The sequence below is a fragment of the Falco rusticolus genome, chromosome 7 (assembly GCF_015220075.1).
Source record: "Falco rusticolus isolate bFalRus1 chromosome 7, bFalRus1.pri, whole genome shotgun sequence".
Taxonomy (NCBI): Eukaryota; Metazoa; Chordata; class Aves; order Falconiformes; family Falconidae; genus Falco; species Falco rusticolus.
The window spans coordinates 61,864,635-61,881,901 of record NC_051193.1 but is presented as its reverse complement, the minus strand read 5'-3'; the positions used below and the strand labels follow the sequence as shown (position 1 = coordinate 61,881,901).

Below are 17,267 nucleotides of genomic sequence, written 5' to 3'. Positions count from 1 at the left end.
CACATAAAAAATTGGCTTACCTAATTTGACAAACATAGTCCTAATTGGTTTCTTAAAAATTGGTTTAATATAAAAATACTCAGAGCCCTTCACTATTAGGTTTATTATACAGTGCCTCTGAGAGACAAACTTCTAGTGGTTTAGTGAAATGAGCTTGATGTTTATATGTGTTTTATTAGTAAATTAGTTAAGTGGATTTTCTTTGAAAGAATTTTATTTAACTTGGGAAATACTTAAGGAAATCTTGCAGCTATTTATCTGCACAGTTTCCTCTTCCACAGATAAGTTTTAAAAATTAGAAATAATTATTTGAAGCCAGTAAATTATTAATTTTTTGGTGTGCATGTGGGTTGTAATCTAATTCTGTTCTACAGTCTTTAAAAACATCCCCTAGAGGGAGTTGGTTCTTTTGCTGCCTGAGTAGCCTACAATACAGAAGGCAGTTGCATTTCTGTCAGATGATACCTGGTGCTGCATAGCATTATTGGCATGTTGTGAAGGAAATTCTATTTATAAAGCCTGAAATGCAGCTGGAATAGTTCAGTTTTGTGTAATCCTTGATTCACTTTGCAGTGAGCTTTATGTGCAAAATGACGCATCAGCCTTAATTTAGACCTGTGTAATTTGTCATTTTAAAAACAGCAGCCTACAAATCAATTTTGAAAATCACAGGTATCTTCTTAAGCACAGCATCTGCTCACAGACTTACCATGATGAGAAACTGTTGTATGGTTGGTCTATGTTAAGTATCTCCGTAGCCAAAGTTTTTACTGATGCCATGGGTTTACTGATACAGTGGCTCTTACACAAGTGTGATCTGCCCTTACTGCAGAAGGTTGACTCTGCTGAACTGAAACAAGAAAGTAAAACAGAGAAGTAAAATACAGTGATAAATGTGAAGTAGCACGTTCTGATTCAATTGATTTGTAATTGAAAATGTTTGTTCTAGTTGGTGGTTTCTTTACTTCTGTGCTTATTGGATTGGATAATGGCCTTGCCGTTAAAGACCTTGCTGCAGCCTCTTCACACTACAGGAGCAGAAAACGATAAGACTGAAAGATCCGTTCTTAATTGTATATATAAGGTACATGTTTCTTTACTTGCTAAATGAGAATCGCTATGTATGGAGGTAGTCAGTTTTCGTGGAAATAAAGACAAGTTTTTGTAATCTGACCTCTGTTCTACTGCTGAAATGTGGAGTGCTGCCTTAATTCTTGTACATTTTACTGTAACTGCTTGATCTTTGATATATTTGGAATTGTTGATTTTGGTTTACATTTTGTGATGTTTAACCGAGTTCCTTTTTGTGTGTCATATCTATAGCAGACGCTTGTGTTGCTGGAGACCAGCTATACATTTAAGACAGGAGGATGTAGCTTTTATATACCAAGCAATATTATTCAGCAGTAAGCAAAGTAAAAAGCACCAAGTTGTAATTACTGTCTTTAGGGACACAGAACAAAGATAGGGTGGTGGGGTTTTTTTGCAAGGGAAAGGGATTAAAACCTCCAGCAGCTTAGACCTAGCATATGTAATTAAAGAAAATAGGAGATCTAAAAATAAAGGTAGCTTAGTGATTTGTTGTAAGTTTTGTTTCTTGTTGTTAAATTCCACTTCAGTGTAGATGCTGTTTTAACAATTTTCTTTGCAGACCAGTTTTTGTTTCTGAAAACATTAAGCATTTAAAATTTTCCAAATTTTATCCTGCCTACCTTATTCTAACAGTTAAAAACCTTAAATAAAAATAAACTTCATTCCTTCTAAATCTTATCAAGTAGTAATTTCACTAGTTAATGTCATGAAATTCTGGTTTTGTTCTAGGTTCTGCATGGATGTGTCTATGGGTCTCAGTGTTTTAGCAACCCTAAATATTTTCCTCTAAGCCTTTCTGATTTGGCATGCGTGGATTATGATCCTTTTATGCATTTAGAAAGCTTGAAGGAACCAGAACCACTGCATTCTCCAGACTCGGAGAGGTCTTCTAAACTTCAGCCAGTCACTGAAGGTTTGTCAAATTGCCTAAATACATTTTCTTTCAAAAAGATTTTATCTTGGCTTCCAGTATTGAAGTGTTGGTCTAAAGCATGTTTGAAATTGTACCTAGACACTAGGTAAGACCATTAGTATGGAATGAGCTAACATAATTTTGAGCAATTACTGTTCGATTAACTGAAATAAGTATCTTCTGAATGACATGAAGATTGATTTGATATGGATGCTTCTGCACTCTGTCAGCAAGAAGTGTTCAGTACTGCAACATGGATAAATGTTGCTTTTCATTTTACTTTCAGTAAACTAATTTTTTTTTAATTTTGCTTCTTTTTCTAAGAATAATCTGGATTTTTTTCCTATGTGAGCTTTCAATATTGAAAGGTTTCTGTCAATTTTTTTAGTCTATCATGGTTTGTTGTTTGTGTTTACACTGTTTAAAACCACAGTTGTCTATAAAGAGAGGAATTTTCTTTCATCTGCTTAGAACCTAAAGAGACCCAGAAATGAATGTTTTCTTCACAACTTGAATATAAAAACAAAGAATCCAGAAACTAAGCTGCAGAGGAGTAGCATGTATTATGCAGTGTATCTGGTAAATATCAAATGGCTACATTGGGAAGAAAATTGAAAAAGATGAGATTAATACGGATACCAGAAACTCTGTGTAGTGCTATTCTCCTTCCATATTAAGTTGTTCCATTTAGGCTTCCTTAAAGGTATTAAGAATCAGATAAATGCAGCAGCTCTTTGTAGCAGCTGTGTGCTAACAGCAGGTGATTTTGTGGTCTGTAGTGACTACGTGCTGTTTTTTATGTAGAGAAAATGGCTAATCATTGTGCCCTTGTCTAAGGCATGCTTCATCATCCTCAAGTACTTTTTTGGCCAAAGAATTCTAAACATAGAGCTGTCCCCTAATAAGCTCAGTATTGGATTGAACAAGTCTGATTTGAGAACTATTGGCAGGAGGAGCTGTAATTATTAAATTTACTGAAGAATGAAGCAAGGTACTATAGTTGGCTTTTTGTCAAATGGCTGTGGTCTTATTAGTAAAAAGTAATCATCTGCTGGGTCAGAATGAAAGAGGCTTCGAAGGATTCATTCTGTCCTAATTACAGTCTCACCTATACATATTATGTAAAGCTAATATTTAAAGTATTTGCCAAAATTAACTTCCACTGCATGTTCTATTACAGTGTAGTGAATTGTAGTAGCTTTTTATGCCTGGCATCTTTTGTATTCTGTAATAATCTGTAATTATGGGTTAGCAGCAAATGCTGTGTGGCTTTTTTAATCTGACAATCTGAAAAGACAACCCTGAATAGATTTCTCTTTAAATGAATGTAGTTGTACAAAGCCTTAGCATCAATATCTTCATTTTGTATTTCCGCATGTGATCTGTTCTTTTATGATTTCTTGTAAAATTTCTAAATAAAACTAATTTCAGATGTTCCTTTTATCTCTACAGATAAGTTAAGGAAGGCTGATGTGTTTTTAAAGTTTCAGGGCTCTGGAATTGTAAGTCAGATCGTGATATTTAATTGGCAAACTACAGCATTAAAATGCAACCCTGGTCTTGCAGCCTTGGCAGTTCTCGTCCACATTGCCAGGCAGAGAATAAAATTGGCAGTGCTTAACTGACTGCACAGCATCTGTTCTCCTTGGCATTGTTGGGGGAGTGAGAGGAGTAAAGTTAGTGGATAACAACCAGTCTGGGACTCCGTCAAGACGGGGGGGTCGGTTAGTACAACCTACCAGCAGAGCAGTATGCCAATGGATCAACCTCTTTTTTAGCAGAGTAAAAGTGCTATCGTGATATCTTTTTTGAAGGAGTGGAAATAGGCAGGACAGCAATTGTAGGGAAATAGGGAAGTTCTACGTAGACCAGGTGGGGATGGCTAGACTCCTTCCTTAGGTCACAAGCAAAGCTGAAAGTACTGAAGTGCCACAATTCTTAAGACAATTCTTAAGACAGTTCTTAAGGGTGCTTTTGATCAGTTTCATTGACATGCCCTGTTATGCCTTAGGTAGTTCAAGGTCAAATCCATTACAAGTTTTATGGACGCTTAACCCCACAGTATGATGTGGTATGAGACCATGAGGATATGGGCCTTTCAGTGCTCCAGCTGTGTAGTGGGGACAGGATCTGTTGAGGGGCAGGAGCAAGCCCTGCAGCAAGCGGCAGGGCAAAGATGCGTTAAATCCTCTGGGAACAGACGATGTGGGGAGAGGAGAGGACAGTTTCCCTCTCTGTTTCAGTAACTTTCCAAGTGCTGTCTCTCACAAGGCATCTGTTACAGCTGGGATTATCTGTGGAATTGTTTTTGTCTCCTCTCGAGGTTTCGGGTAAAGTGGTAGATTGCAATACAAGATACACAAAGAAGAATTTTGAAATTGACTTTTAAATATATTAAAGTCTTATATTTAAACCAGAATGAACTTTTAGCAGCTGACAATAGAGACATCAGTAGGAAGCTTTTCTTGCATCATCAGAACTTGCCGACAGCAAGTCTGTGGTGCCTTCATACATCTAAGGAACCACAGGGCTTGCCTTGCATGAAGGCTGAGGAATTGTTCCTCTAGCTAGTATTGACAACAGCTTCCTTTAGCTACAGTACAGGCACACAGGTGCTGCCTGTGCTAACGGCATCTAAGCAGCCTGGTTTCAGTGTCACGCTGACAAGAGGTACGCTTTCTGCAAGGGCAGGGTACATTATAGCCATTCACTGTGCAGCCTAGCTAAGTGACTGTGTTGTGCCGTGATCTGCTCACCAGCTTCTGGGCTTTGACTTGTCCTTACAGGACCATAAACGTATATGAGGGAGAAATGAAAGGGAACCTCTCCCTCAAAACTTTGTTGTTTATATTAAATGATGCAAATGTTTAGGAAAAAGTAAAACTGAGGGGGTTTTGTGACGCTGGTGCTGACAGGGAACCTGGTTATGTGAAAATATGTAGCATTAAACAAAAAGTTCTGTACATCTTCTAACGTTAAGAGGTTGCAAAATCAAACTATTGAATAGTCTAATCATAAGGAAATAATATTTTATGGGCCTTTTTTTGCAATTATGGGCAAAAACATTGTGAAACCTGTTCTTCATAGATCACAGATCGGTTAGAGTTGCGATTGGAAGGTAGGAGTCGCATTGCATAGACACAGTGCTCTATCAATTATTGATTTCATGAATTTCCCTCCATTTGTCATATTTCCTCAAACATATTTTAAACCTTTTTGCATAGATCAATAATTTTTCCTAATGTATTTCAATTTCTGAAGAAAAAAGTTTTCCCCATCTTATGTTTAGTCTTAGCTTTCTTTTAAGAAATAGAAATACTTTTAAGGCTTTGCTGTTTGCCTTTTTCCTGAAAGGAGACAAGAAGTACACTTTTTAAAAAAACACTTTATACGTGGTACATCCAGATTAGCAGTTTGTGTTTTCTGAGGGGTCTTCTACAGATGCGTTCTCTGTAACTGCATCTTCTCTGTACCTGAAGTTTAAAATCAGAAAGGAGTGAGACTTCCGTAAGCTAATGTAAAATACAGGTAGGTAAGCTAAACTGAACTCTTTTAGGCTTGCTCTAAATGTCATGGAGAAAGAGAAGAGTTTCTAGAGAGTGATTCATCCCTTCTCCAATTCAGGTTTCTAACGGAGATGAATAGTCTACAGGTGCATCATTCTTTAGATAGCTAAAAGGGTGAGGAGAGTTAAATTCCACTCTCAGTCATTACTTTTTCCTTCTGCTGCATAACTGTAGTTGTTTAGAAGCTGTTCAGCCAAAGTTGAATTAAAGAGTTAACAACACATCTTGAGGAAATTCAGGAATCCTCCATTCATGCCACTGATAAAATTAGTGGTGATGGACCTTCAGCCTTTCCACAAAAGGTAGTTTCAGGGACTGAGAAAAATAGCTAATCTAACATGCTTCCAGAAAATTACTGAGTGATCATGTACATGTATAAATTACATTGCCCAAGCAAAAGACCGTACTATTGTAAAGAGAGCAGAGATGTGTTTACTCAGGAAGACAGGTTGATGAAGCAGCCAGCTACGCTGCTGTAACATGTAATGATATGACTTAGTTTGTAGAATTGTGGTAAAGCTGTGATGGCTTGCGTTACCGTGTATTTTAATCTGCCCTCCAGAAACAAAGAGCATGGGTTAGATACTCATTTTAAAGAGTTCTAATGTATTGATTGTCCAGTTGGTCCTGATTGAGGAGATGTGCTTCTAGGAACAAATTATTAATATGTAAACTTTAAGTTGCAAATTTAATTTAAAATTGTCCTATTTTCAGAAAGCATTACTGAGTTTGGGGTATTGGTTTTTTTTGCTAAGGGAAACCATCACCAGAATCTGATTTGCTGTGTGACAAAAATGCTTTGATTGCGTTATTTTATTTCAACATAACCGATTACATGTTACATCTTACCATTTACTTTTCAGTATGCTTCTTTTCATATTTCTGATTTAAGTTTTCTGTGTCATTTTTAGATCAACAGTACTGTATTCTAAGAGGAGACTCAAGTGAGGAGTACTGTGCTCATTTTATAAAGGAGGCAATGACAGATTTATATCCCAATTCTTTTATTTTTTATTTTAATTCAAGAGCAAATTTTTCAGAGAAAAACTGTGGTGGGACTGGGAAGGGACCTTCCAAATTTAAATCTGATGTTCCACTCTTTGTATCACTGTATCACCTTTCTTTTCCATGTGTCCCTTTAGGCTCCTAAGAGAGTAAATTTATGCACGCAGGCACAATACAGCCATGGTCAGTTTTGAGATCTTTAGGGTTTGTCACCAAACAGTAATAGTAATAACTTTTAAGCTAACAGGTCCCTCTGATCTCTTCATGTTTTTCTGCAGAACTTAATGGAAGGCATTTAACCTACACAGTGTGAGGTTTCAGGTGGCAGGGAAGCTCACATGTCTTTGCTCCTAGGAACCTGGGAAGAGTATTACCTTACGTGTGCAGTGCCAAGTGCTAAACACTTGGCGTAAATATCCTGACAGAGATGAGCCAGCCTCTTCATCACCCAGGTGCTGGTTGGTACTGCACTGATAAATTATTCAACAAGAATCCAACTTACTTCTTCTTTGTCTAGTATAAACTTGCTCACAGTTCCTTCTTATATTTCAGCAGATGGCACTATAACTTAATTTCCTTGTACGCTATCAATGTTTGAGCATTTCATTCAACTTCACTGCATGTTTTTGTATTTGTAGATTTTAAACCTCGAGAAGGTTATAGATAATGAAATTATAATATCTAATTTGTTTATATTAGTTTTCAGGGCCTTAGCTCATTAAAATATTTAAGTTTATCTGAGTTTTGGAATAGCATAAATATTAAGTTGATTTGGGCAATTAGTTGATTTTGCCAACTGTTTACTGGATGAAGTGTTTCCCTTTTTGCAGTTCAGATCTAGTGCTCCCTAAAGGTAGAGAACAGCCAGAATCCCAAACATCTCTTAACATGCTTTACCCAAACCTTGGGGCAGGGAGGCAAGTATGTACTAATTGTTTATTTTTGTAATGAGAATGCATCCCAGTGCTTCAGAAACTAAAGATCTGTCATAACAGTCAATGTGCATTACAAATTTACCTGTATTTTTCCCGTTAAACCAATTAAGACACTTTAAACTGCAAAAAGAAATTTGTTTAGTAAACATGGTTTTTATTGTGTATACATAATATAAAAGGAGATAATTTAATTGTAGCGTACTTTCACATTCAAGAGATGACATTTTTTCAGTAAATACTGAATGAAAAAGTAACGTGGTTCAGAACGTTCTTGTTTGATGCAGTTTTGGTGAGAAAAAAGGTGGGAATTATTTGCAGGAGTTTTCAGTATTTAGTATAGTTTAAAATATATGATGTAATCCTGAGGAAGTATGGTCTTGATTCATCTTCCCTTTGTAAATCCCAAATTTAGGACACTCAGGTCCTGTTACAAGAGGGAAATGTGTGCTTTGCCATATTCATCCTGTTTTGTGTTCTACCTGTTATATTCTGCACTGTAATACTTTTGTGTATGGGTGGGTACCCATAGCCAGTTGAGGATTGTCTGCCTGACAGAGTCACTTTGACCAGCTCTGTACGTCATGGATAATGCAAAGTGGATTTGATAGAAGAATCCAATAACAATAAAGTACTGGGTTAGCTGGGTGTGCTATAAACATTAAGAAATTCCTTTTGTGAATTCAGGTAACGTTGCATCCAAGTGGAAGGTGTGCAGCAAAGGAGGAGGTTGTAAAACCATATTGAAATACCAGTTCATCTCACAAGATGGATTTCACATGAGAGGCACAGCTAAGCGCTTCTTCCTCCAAGTTTTTCCAGCCTGAAACTTCTCAAAATGCACTTAGGGCGTGAGATTTGGGGTTTGAAAATTTTTGCTACTGTTAGATCGTGTTCAGTATAGATAGCCTGGTCTTTGATTTGGTACTTTAACATCATTCAGTAGTATTCTCAGCCTAATCTACAGCTATATACTCCCCAGGGAAATTAAGATGGATTAGAGGTTTTGTGCATCTATGTTCCTTTGTTTTTCACAACGTAATGATGTGTATAAATATAAAAATCCATTACAGTTGGAAATGGACTTCTTACAACGCAGTTATCATCTCTCCTTCTTCAGCAATTTAAGATTTATTTTCACTATATTAAGAAACTGTGTATTTTAGAAGAACCGTGTTGATTACAAAACTATGGTAAAGGAGGTATGGTAGGCTGTAAAATAATGAAGGTGCTTCTTTAACATTCCTGTGATTTTTCATGCTATTGATGTATGAGACCAGAGTTCATCAAAATACATGTTTTCCATTACTGACTTGGATGTATCCTAACCTTGCATTGCTCATCCCGTTTCAAACTCATGACAGAGACCAAAAGAAATATGTAAATCTCAGCGTTGTTTTCTGAACTCTTCTTTTAAAAGCCTGTGTTCTTTCTCTCGTAGTGAAAACTCACATGCAACAAGGATTAATTTCTGTTGCTGCTCGTACTGTGATAACACATCTAGTGAACCACTTAGGCCACTATCCCATGAGCGGAGGTCCTGCTATGCTAACCAGCCAAGTGTGTGAAAACAATGACAACCCATACAGTGAAAGTCCTGAACTTTCTCCTGAACTTTTTGAGAACCCAAACCTTCAGTTCTTTGTGTTGAACAATACTTCTCTGGTGTCTTGCATACAAATCCAAGCAGAACACGACATGCCTGGGGGAGGACTGTCTGCTGGACTTGCATCTGCTAATTCAAATGTTAGGATTATAGTGCGTGATCTGTCTGGCAAATACTCGTGGGATTCGGCCATTTTGTACGGACCATCATCTTTATGTGGATCTTCACAACAAACATCTTTTGCACTTTCTTTATCTCAACAAGATAAACCAGAAGATGGTCTTTCATCTTTCGAGCATGTGGAGGATGTGTCTGCAAGGGATGGAATTACACTCCAAGTAAAAAGGAAGTTTAGAGACACTGTACCAACATGGGATACGATTAGGGATGAAGAAGATGCCCTTGATGAGCTCCTGCAGTATTTAGGTGTTACAAGCCCTGAATGCTTACAGAGAACTGGTGTCTCACTCAACATTCCTGCTCCTCAACCAGTCTGCATCTCAGAGAAGCAGGAGAACGACGTCATCAATGCAATTCTGAAACAGCACACAGAAGAGAGGGAGTTTGTTGAAAAACATTTCAATGATTTAAATATGAGGGCTATGGAGCAGGATGAGCCAACCTCACAAAAGCCCCAGTCAGCATTTTATTACTGCAGATTACTTCTCAGTATACTGGGAATGAATTCTTGGGATAAAAGGTAAAAAGAAAAGGTTCACAATTTAAGAGCTTTCTTTTAAGCAATTGTGCTATTCTTACCATGTAATAATAGTTGATCATAGAGTGGCTAAGCCAAAAATACTCCAGGCCAGCCAACAAGAGAGGGGGGTTGCAACTACGAGGGAAATGGCAGTTTTCTTCTGCATTTCAACCTGTCATTTAGAGAGACAGAAAGGAGGAACCTGTTGCCTTTATTGCTGTTTACGTTCTTTCCTTAGAACGGTGTTGGAAGGCAAATTGAAGGAGTGGTATCTTTTCTAATAATCCTTTCACCAGCTGTACTAAGGGGTACTACCATGGGTAAAGAAGGCATCTTTTTTTGCTTTCTTTGCTTCCCACGTATGTGCCTGCAAAGATCAGTACCTTTCTATGCCAGAATGAGACTCTGAAAGTGTCACATTCTCAGCTATTGTGTTGCTGGACAGTGTCCTGCTGCTTTGCCTGCTAAGAGCATGCTTGCATGCATCCTCAAAGCATTGCATCTGAGTTAGCTAACAAGAAAGACGTGTCCCCTACTATTTATTTCAATGTTGGCAATGTTTGGGTATTGTTTAGAACAACAGGAGACAAGCCCTGTTCAGTTACAACAGTAATGTCTCTGTTTACACTGTTAATTTTGTGTGGGTGTTGTTAGGTGTATGCATGCATATACATATGGGTATGTTCAAATATTAGCATCCTAGTATTTAAGGGTGTTTCTGAAATCTTCTTTAGCCATGGCTTGTCAAATTCCGTAATAATGGCATTGAAATATTTTCTTACTATGAAAGGGAAATGGGTATTCTGTAAAACAAAAATAATCTGTGTCACTGAAATACCACTGAAATCAGAGAAAACTTTGCTGTTATAACCCTTCTTGATTGGGTCTTTAATTCCTCAAGGCAGTCTGGTTTTGAACAGTACTGCTCTTAAACTCATTCCACTGTGTTTTGTGGGAAGCATCTTAAGCACAGTTTAAAAGAAACTAAAAGTGCCTTTCTTGCTCTGACATATTGGTTTGTTTTTTTCTTTAAATTGTTACAGCTGGCTGGGTGACTAGTGAGCTGGGTTCTGCTCTCTTCTGCAGTTCAGAACAGCAAAAGCTCTGTGTTTAATGCACTAACTCCCTAGGACAGTAGGTTATGGGAGTGTCTTTTGTCACTGAGCGTATATATTATGGCCTAATAAAGTGTACAGCTTACATATGTTTCAAGGGGAGTTCCATCTCTTCTTCTGTAGAGAAGAGATCGATTGCAGTTGTATCAAATAGGTTGACAGAAGAAAGTGGAAGGAAGTGAAGGTTGTGCTCAGGGCTATAATGGATATAGATGATTTCCTGGAGTAAAAAAAAAAAAAATGCATGTATATTTTTTAAAAGATATCTTAATATTTTATGTAAGAAAGGACTATTGAAAAGGTAGAAGCATTTGTTGACTGTTCTTGAATGGACCTGGAAATGTTCTTGTACCATTCTTGTACTGTTCTGTATCCATTAGTGAACAAGTGATAAAAGAGTTACAAATTTCTCTATTTAGAAGGAGCTTTCATCTCCTGAAGAAAAATGAGAAGTTACTTCGAGAACTCAGAAATTTGGACTCCAGACAATGGTAAATTCTTTTAATGGCTGTCTACTTATTTGTTTAAAGTGTGTCTGTACTTAAAAGGCTCTAATTGCAAAGATGTGAGCGCCGAACTAATTTTTAAGATAGTTTTGTAAATTATTCATGTATTTTGCACTGTGTTGTAGTTATTGGTGTTATATTGAAGTTACATTGGTGTCATTTGCAGAGTGAGACTCTATAAGTGGAATATCATGACGTGGAACAAACTTCAAAGTAACTTGAAATTATGACCATTTGTATGCATAACATGGAAGAGTTTTAAAGCTTTGGTATATCGGTTTCCACATTTTAAGCTTTGGTATATCAGTTTCCACATTTTAAGCTTTGGCTAATTTTTAGCTGTTTTCCCATGCTATTAGCATTTGAAGACATGGACTTCTAGTTGGAGTTGTGGCACAGGATTAAAACCTTTGGTTTTGTAAAAGTTAAAATAAAATCCCTGGAGGTTTTAGAAGTGTGAGAAAACACCTTCAGTTGCTCCAGTGTCTAACAACAAGATGAGAACTGAAGGCATTGCTATAGTACTTAAAGATTCTTCATTTAGTTGCATAAGCTGTATATGGCACAGCATTCACAAGGCAGTGTCGTTGTTAATGGGCAGTGCGGTGTCGGTGATGCCTGTGTCACAGGTTTTGCTTATTTCAGAAGCTCGGCTATTCCATTAGTGATTGGCACTGCCAGCACCATCCTACACCTTCGAAATGGTGAAAGGGGTAAATGCTGTTAGCGTATAGCAAAACTGCAGGCTCTAGAGAAGACCAGACTAGAAAAGACAGAATGGGAATATGGAAGTACAGAGGGTTTTCAGAAAGAAGCCATATAGTTGTACTTCCACTATCTTTTTTGCTGTTTTAAAAGCCATGCTGTGTTTGTACTGTTTGCGTATTTTGCTTTCATATTAGTAAAGGCCCTGTCATGCTTTGACCATTCTCTGTTTTACAGCCGAGAGACACACAAGATTGCAGTGTTTTATGTTGCCGAGGGACAAGAAGATAAACACTCCATTCTTACCAATACTGGGGGAAGTCAAGCCTATGAGGATTTTGTAGCTGGTCTTGGCTGGGAGGTATTTATTAAAAAAATTTTATCCTGAGTTTGTTTACAGAGAAAATTACAGATCCCTTTAGATATTACAAGTCTTTGGCTCTTCAGCATTACTCACAAGTACTGAAATACACTGGTTAGCAAGTAGGATGTAGAGAAGAATTTCCATTTTAATTTCATTAACAATACTAGTTATTTCAAGAAAGTTTGTGCAGCCAGAGATGATTCTTTAACATGCAGTCCTGTACTTGGCTTTCATGAACTGTTTAGGAGGCGTCTTGATTTCCTTGTAAGCCTTTAAAGTGTTAAGTCCATTGAAGTTTGAGCGTTGTTCAAATTTGGGAATCCAAGAAGTACAAATGCACAGCTTCTCTCTTGCTCCCTTCTTCCAGCCTTCCACTGCAGGCATGTATCTGTTCACACACTCCACTCCGTGTCTCTTCCAGCAGCCAGAAATACCCCATCATCTATATGGGCTTGCAGCTCTTCCATCACTACTTTGATACTGTTAAGAGGTTTTTCTTTTTTGCATCCTTCCTTTCTGACCACACAGGATTACCATGGAAGTGAAGTTCAACTCAGCCCATTGCACAGAAGTACAGGAATTGCTCCTGCTCCTGGCTGGCTGCATAAGAAACTGCAAGGGTTTTTGTTCTTCTTGCAACTTGCGTTCATCAGGAATGTCCACATGAGTGTTCATTTTGGGGTTTTGGGGGGTTTTTTTTGCTCCTTAGGTGTCTAAGAGCATTACCAGATTAGCTGTATGGGTAATGGCTCTGACTTTTCCACAAGAACATAGAAAAACTGCTAGAAGTCTATGACTGTCATGAACATAGGTGTTTATTTCCCACATTCCTGATTCTTCAGAAGGAAAAAAAAGCAAACCACATTAGTGGCTTCAAATTTCCTTCTTTAGCAGGTTAATTCTCTTGGCCTTTATTACCTCAATTAAAGAGTTGCTAGTTTAGATTAATATTCCATGATGAAACATCTAATATTTTAACCTCTTAACATTAAGTTCTGCATCCTTTATTAATAGAAAAGGAAATATATGTGGGCAGAGATTAAATGTATCCACATCGGAGACATAGCTTCCTTTAGGCAGTGTTTTAAAAGTGAAATAGCACACTAAGCATCTTACTTATTTCAATATAATATATATCCCATAGAACTGAGACTCAACAGACTTATTTACAAATTACCAGTTAGTGTCCTGTGATTTTTTTTCATATTCACGGAATGAAAATTTCTCAAGAAAATTTATGGAAGGTAAAAAGACAATTTAAAACTGTCTGACACACACAGGGGTTTCTTCAGAGCTCAGGTCAAGGCTGATGTAATATCACAGAATTCTGAAAAATTCAAAAAGCACATGAAAGTGACTGCAGTCAAGTGATCAGGGCATAATGCAGTAAATATTCGTTTACACAACTTTCCTTTTCTCTAACCTCATCCTCACAGCAGCATCTGTGTTGACCATGGAATATAGAATGCCACTGTGCTGCAGCTTATTACCAGTCTAGTCAGCGAGTCTGAGCTCTTTAGAAAAGCATAACTGTGCTGTTGTGAAAAGAATCTTCACTTTTAAAAAATCAGTTGAAAGCGCATTTTAAAGTGTAAAGAATGTATTTATCAGCTGATAATTTTTTTTTCTTGTAATCCTTTCTGGGCTTTATTTCTAGGTGAATCTCACAAACCATTGTGGCTTTATGGGAGGACTGCAAAAAAACAAAAGCACTGGATTGACCACTCCATATTTTGCTACCTCGACAGTAGAAGTAATGTTCCATGTGTCAACAAGAATGCCTTCTGATTCAGATGACTCTTTAACAAAAAAGGTAGGTGTTTCTGAATAACAGATTTTCTTTTGGTAATAAACCCAGAGGAATTAGAGACAAAGAAAATCCAGTAACTTTTTCTAAAAAACCATAAAATACTGTAACACCTTCACCTGCTAATAGTTGGTATTTTATTGAAGTAGGTTAAGCCATATAAATTATTCTCTATCAATTTCTAATTTTGCCATACCGGTGATTTTTGCCATCATTGCAGCTGTTGGCAGGATCACACATGTAGTTCTGAAAAATGCAGGGAGGTAATGATTTGTGTAGAAGAAAAAGCATTGCATCTGCATGACGTTTTAGTACTTTCAGACTTTAAATGCCAATTAATACATATGTGGTGAGAACTTTCTAAGATGATTTTGTATTTACTTAAGAGTCATGCGCTGTCTCTTAATTTGCCTTAAAAAAAAAGGTAAAAATGTAAAGAATTCAACAGTGATTATTGTATATAAGGTGTTTTGTCTTGGAGCAGGCACAGATGCTCAACAGTGATATGATCTCTCATAGCCACATTAAGAAAAAAATGGTTTGCTGTATTGGTATTTTTTTCTTTAGAATTTAATAAATTCCACATTAGTGATAATAAGTTACAGTCTCGAACATGTGTCCTATTATAAATGAACAATTGGCTATCATTAGACTGTCCCCGGCCCTGCATACATACATCTTCAGATGTGCTAATCCTTTCAGTAGACACGTTAATGAGCACTGGTTGAAGTGTAATATTGGAGGAACTGAAGCTGGTTGACCTCAGCAAGGAGTTTAATACTTGTAATTAAATTAGACAGTAGACAGTAAAGAGAGAAATAGCCATGCCTCTGGCAAGCTTCAATTATTAATGACTTTTTTGTTCTTTGTGTTCAACTTGAAGAAAAAAATATTATTGTTATTATTATAGACTGACTATAAGTTCTAACTTGTCACTGTTGTATCTTAGGTTGGTTTGTTTGGTTTGGTTTTTTTTTAATTAAAAAATGTTTTTTCTTATACGCCCGTGGTGCTGGATCCTTTCTGGTTTTTATTTCCTGAAGTAGAAGCCAGGGTAATACTTAGGTTGTTAAATGATTTATAAAAGTGGTTTACTAGTAAAAATAGCAAATTTAAAAAGAAGATTGTTGCTGCTGTTCTAGTATAGAACAGTGTGTGTGTGTATATATATTTTTTAACTTGACTGGCTTCTGTATTTTTTAAACAGAAACTTGGTTTTATATGACACAGCTTGCAATTATTCTCATAGTATTTAGTTATAATCTCTTTGAATTAGAACATTAAAAATGTTGACAAGGGGGAAGATGGGTCAGAGTGAAAATTAATTAATAATAAATAATTTGGAATGATGTGGACTTCAGCAGAACACACAGGGAAGATCTCGTGTCTGTTTCCACGATCACCTCGGTGTACGTATAGCTGTTGCTGCCAGGCGAGGTTCGGTGCAGGTCCAGACCTCCTGTCATTTTAGCTTGTGAAAATGGTGTCAGCTGGATTTTGTAACAACTGCAGCTTGCCCCAGGCCTATTTCTCTCCTCTTTTACCCACAGTCTCACTCATCAGTAATCTGGAGTATTTGAGGTCTGTATGATATGTAGGGTGTATCAAAAGATTGGGATTGTATTTGTAGCTCAGCTGCTGATGGGCTGTTGGGTCAAGCTGCTTCACTTCTGCGTGACACTTTTCCCTGTTCTTCTCCATGTGTGGTTTTTGTTCTTTTTAAGCCCAGTTTCCCTGTGAATGGAGGCTTGTGAGGCTGCCTTTATGTCTCTCCTCCCTTCCCTAAGCCCTTTTGGCCCATTTCAATTGAATTTAGTAGAGACATATTTCAAAGGTGTTAATTCACGTATGTTTAATGGAGGTAGGATAAGTAAAGGAGATAGAGTGAGGGGGACTCTTTGTATTCCTACTCAGCAGGTAAGACCGCAGGAGAAGAAGCATTAGACATCAAGTAACAGGCACCATAGAGAGATGCTATGAAAATCATCCCAAACCTGAGAAAAACATCAACTGAAATTTGCATCTTGGGAGAAACCAGCAAGTGATATCAAGAGGCATGAGTAGGAAAACAGGCTTAATTCTTAGGCTTAATTTGCTTAGACTGCAAAAGGAATGTGTTTCATGAGATGCTGTCCAGCTCACACACACTACAGGGGACCTCAAAAACAATTTGAGAGCTGTTGTGTATGTGCTAACAATTTTAATTGTTCTGAGTGCATGTACTATTCGTGACCTCCAAAGAAACTTAAAGTTTTGTGCTTCTCTGCAGGTCTTTCATGTACTTCCTTTGTCTTATTTCATTCAGTGGGATAAAAACAAGCAAACTTGCAGTAGTTGGCTTAGAACTGCCACTGTTTTTTATATTGTAAATGTGCCTAGAGGTGCATGATAGGTTCATCTTATAAATGGAAATTAAATTAAATTAAAACAGAACTTCTTCCTGCCAGTCGAACCACTGCAAAATCAAGATTCTGCTGTTGCAGAGGCTAAGCCAATTTTAAACTTATTTTCCATCAGTCTTACAGAGTAGTAAATAAAAGTTTTAAGTGTCTTGGATACCTCTGAAGCACTTGTTTCTGAAGATGTGAATGAAAGCAAGAAAAGACGTGAATTTAGAGAGAACTGCTGAAAATCCTCTGAATGTGTAAAGGAACTTAACATTAAAATGCCTATATAAAATAGGTATTTAATTTGCAAGTAGTAGATTAAAGATTTAATGCTGATAATGCAATCCCTTTTGGTTTTCTTAAAATTAAAGGTTAGAGTAAAAAGTATTTGCACTACCCTTACAAGAACAAACTTGCAATGCAAATACCAGGATTAAGTGAAACTGTGAAGGCTCAGCTCACAGAGTGAGAAAGCCTATGTGTGTGCTTCTGCAGCTTATCACCTGTCTAGCTCCTCCTTCTTTAGCCTGATAAAGGAGTGAAGGCATTGCAGGTGAGAATATTATACA

At 37.2% G+C, this 17,267-nt stretch overlaps 1 protein-coding gene across 15 annotated transcripts in view; it reads left to right on the top strand.

The window, feature by feature from the left end:
• RALGAPA1 (Ral GTPase activating protein catalytic subunit alpha 1) overlaps positions 1-17,267 on the top strand; it is a 132,801-nt gene that overhangs the window by 76,265 nt on the left and 39,269 nt on the right. For all 15 annotated transcript variants that reach the window (XM_037393396.1, XM_037393394.1, XM_037393392.1 and 12 more), the window contains 6 exons: positions 950-1,084; positions 1,822-2,005; positions 8,950-9,814; positions 11,349-11,420; positions 12,378-12,501; positions 14,162-14,317. In XM_037393396.1, coding sequence (XP_037249293.1) covers positions 950-1,084; positions 1,822-2,005; positions 8,950-9,814; positions 11,349-11,420; positions 12,378-12,501; positions 14,162-14,317 — 1,536 coding nt within the window. The remainder of the gene's footprint in view (positions 1-949; positions 1,085-1,821; positions 2,006-8,949; positions 9,815-11,348; positions 11,421-12,377; positions 12,502-14,161; positions 14,318-17,267) is intronic.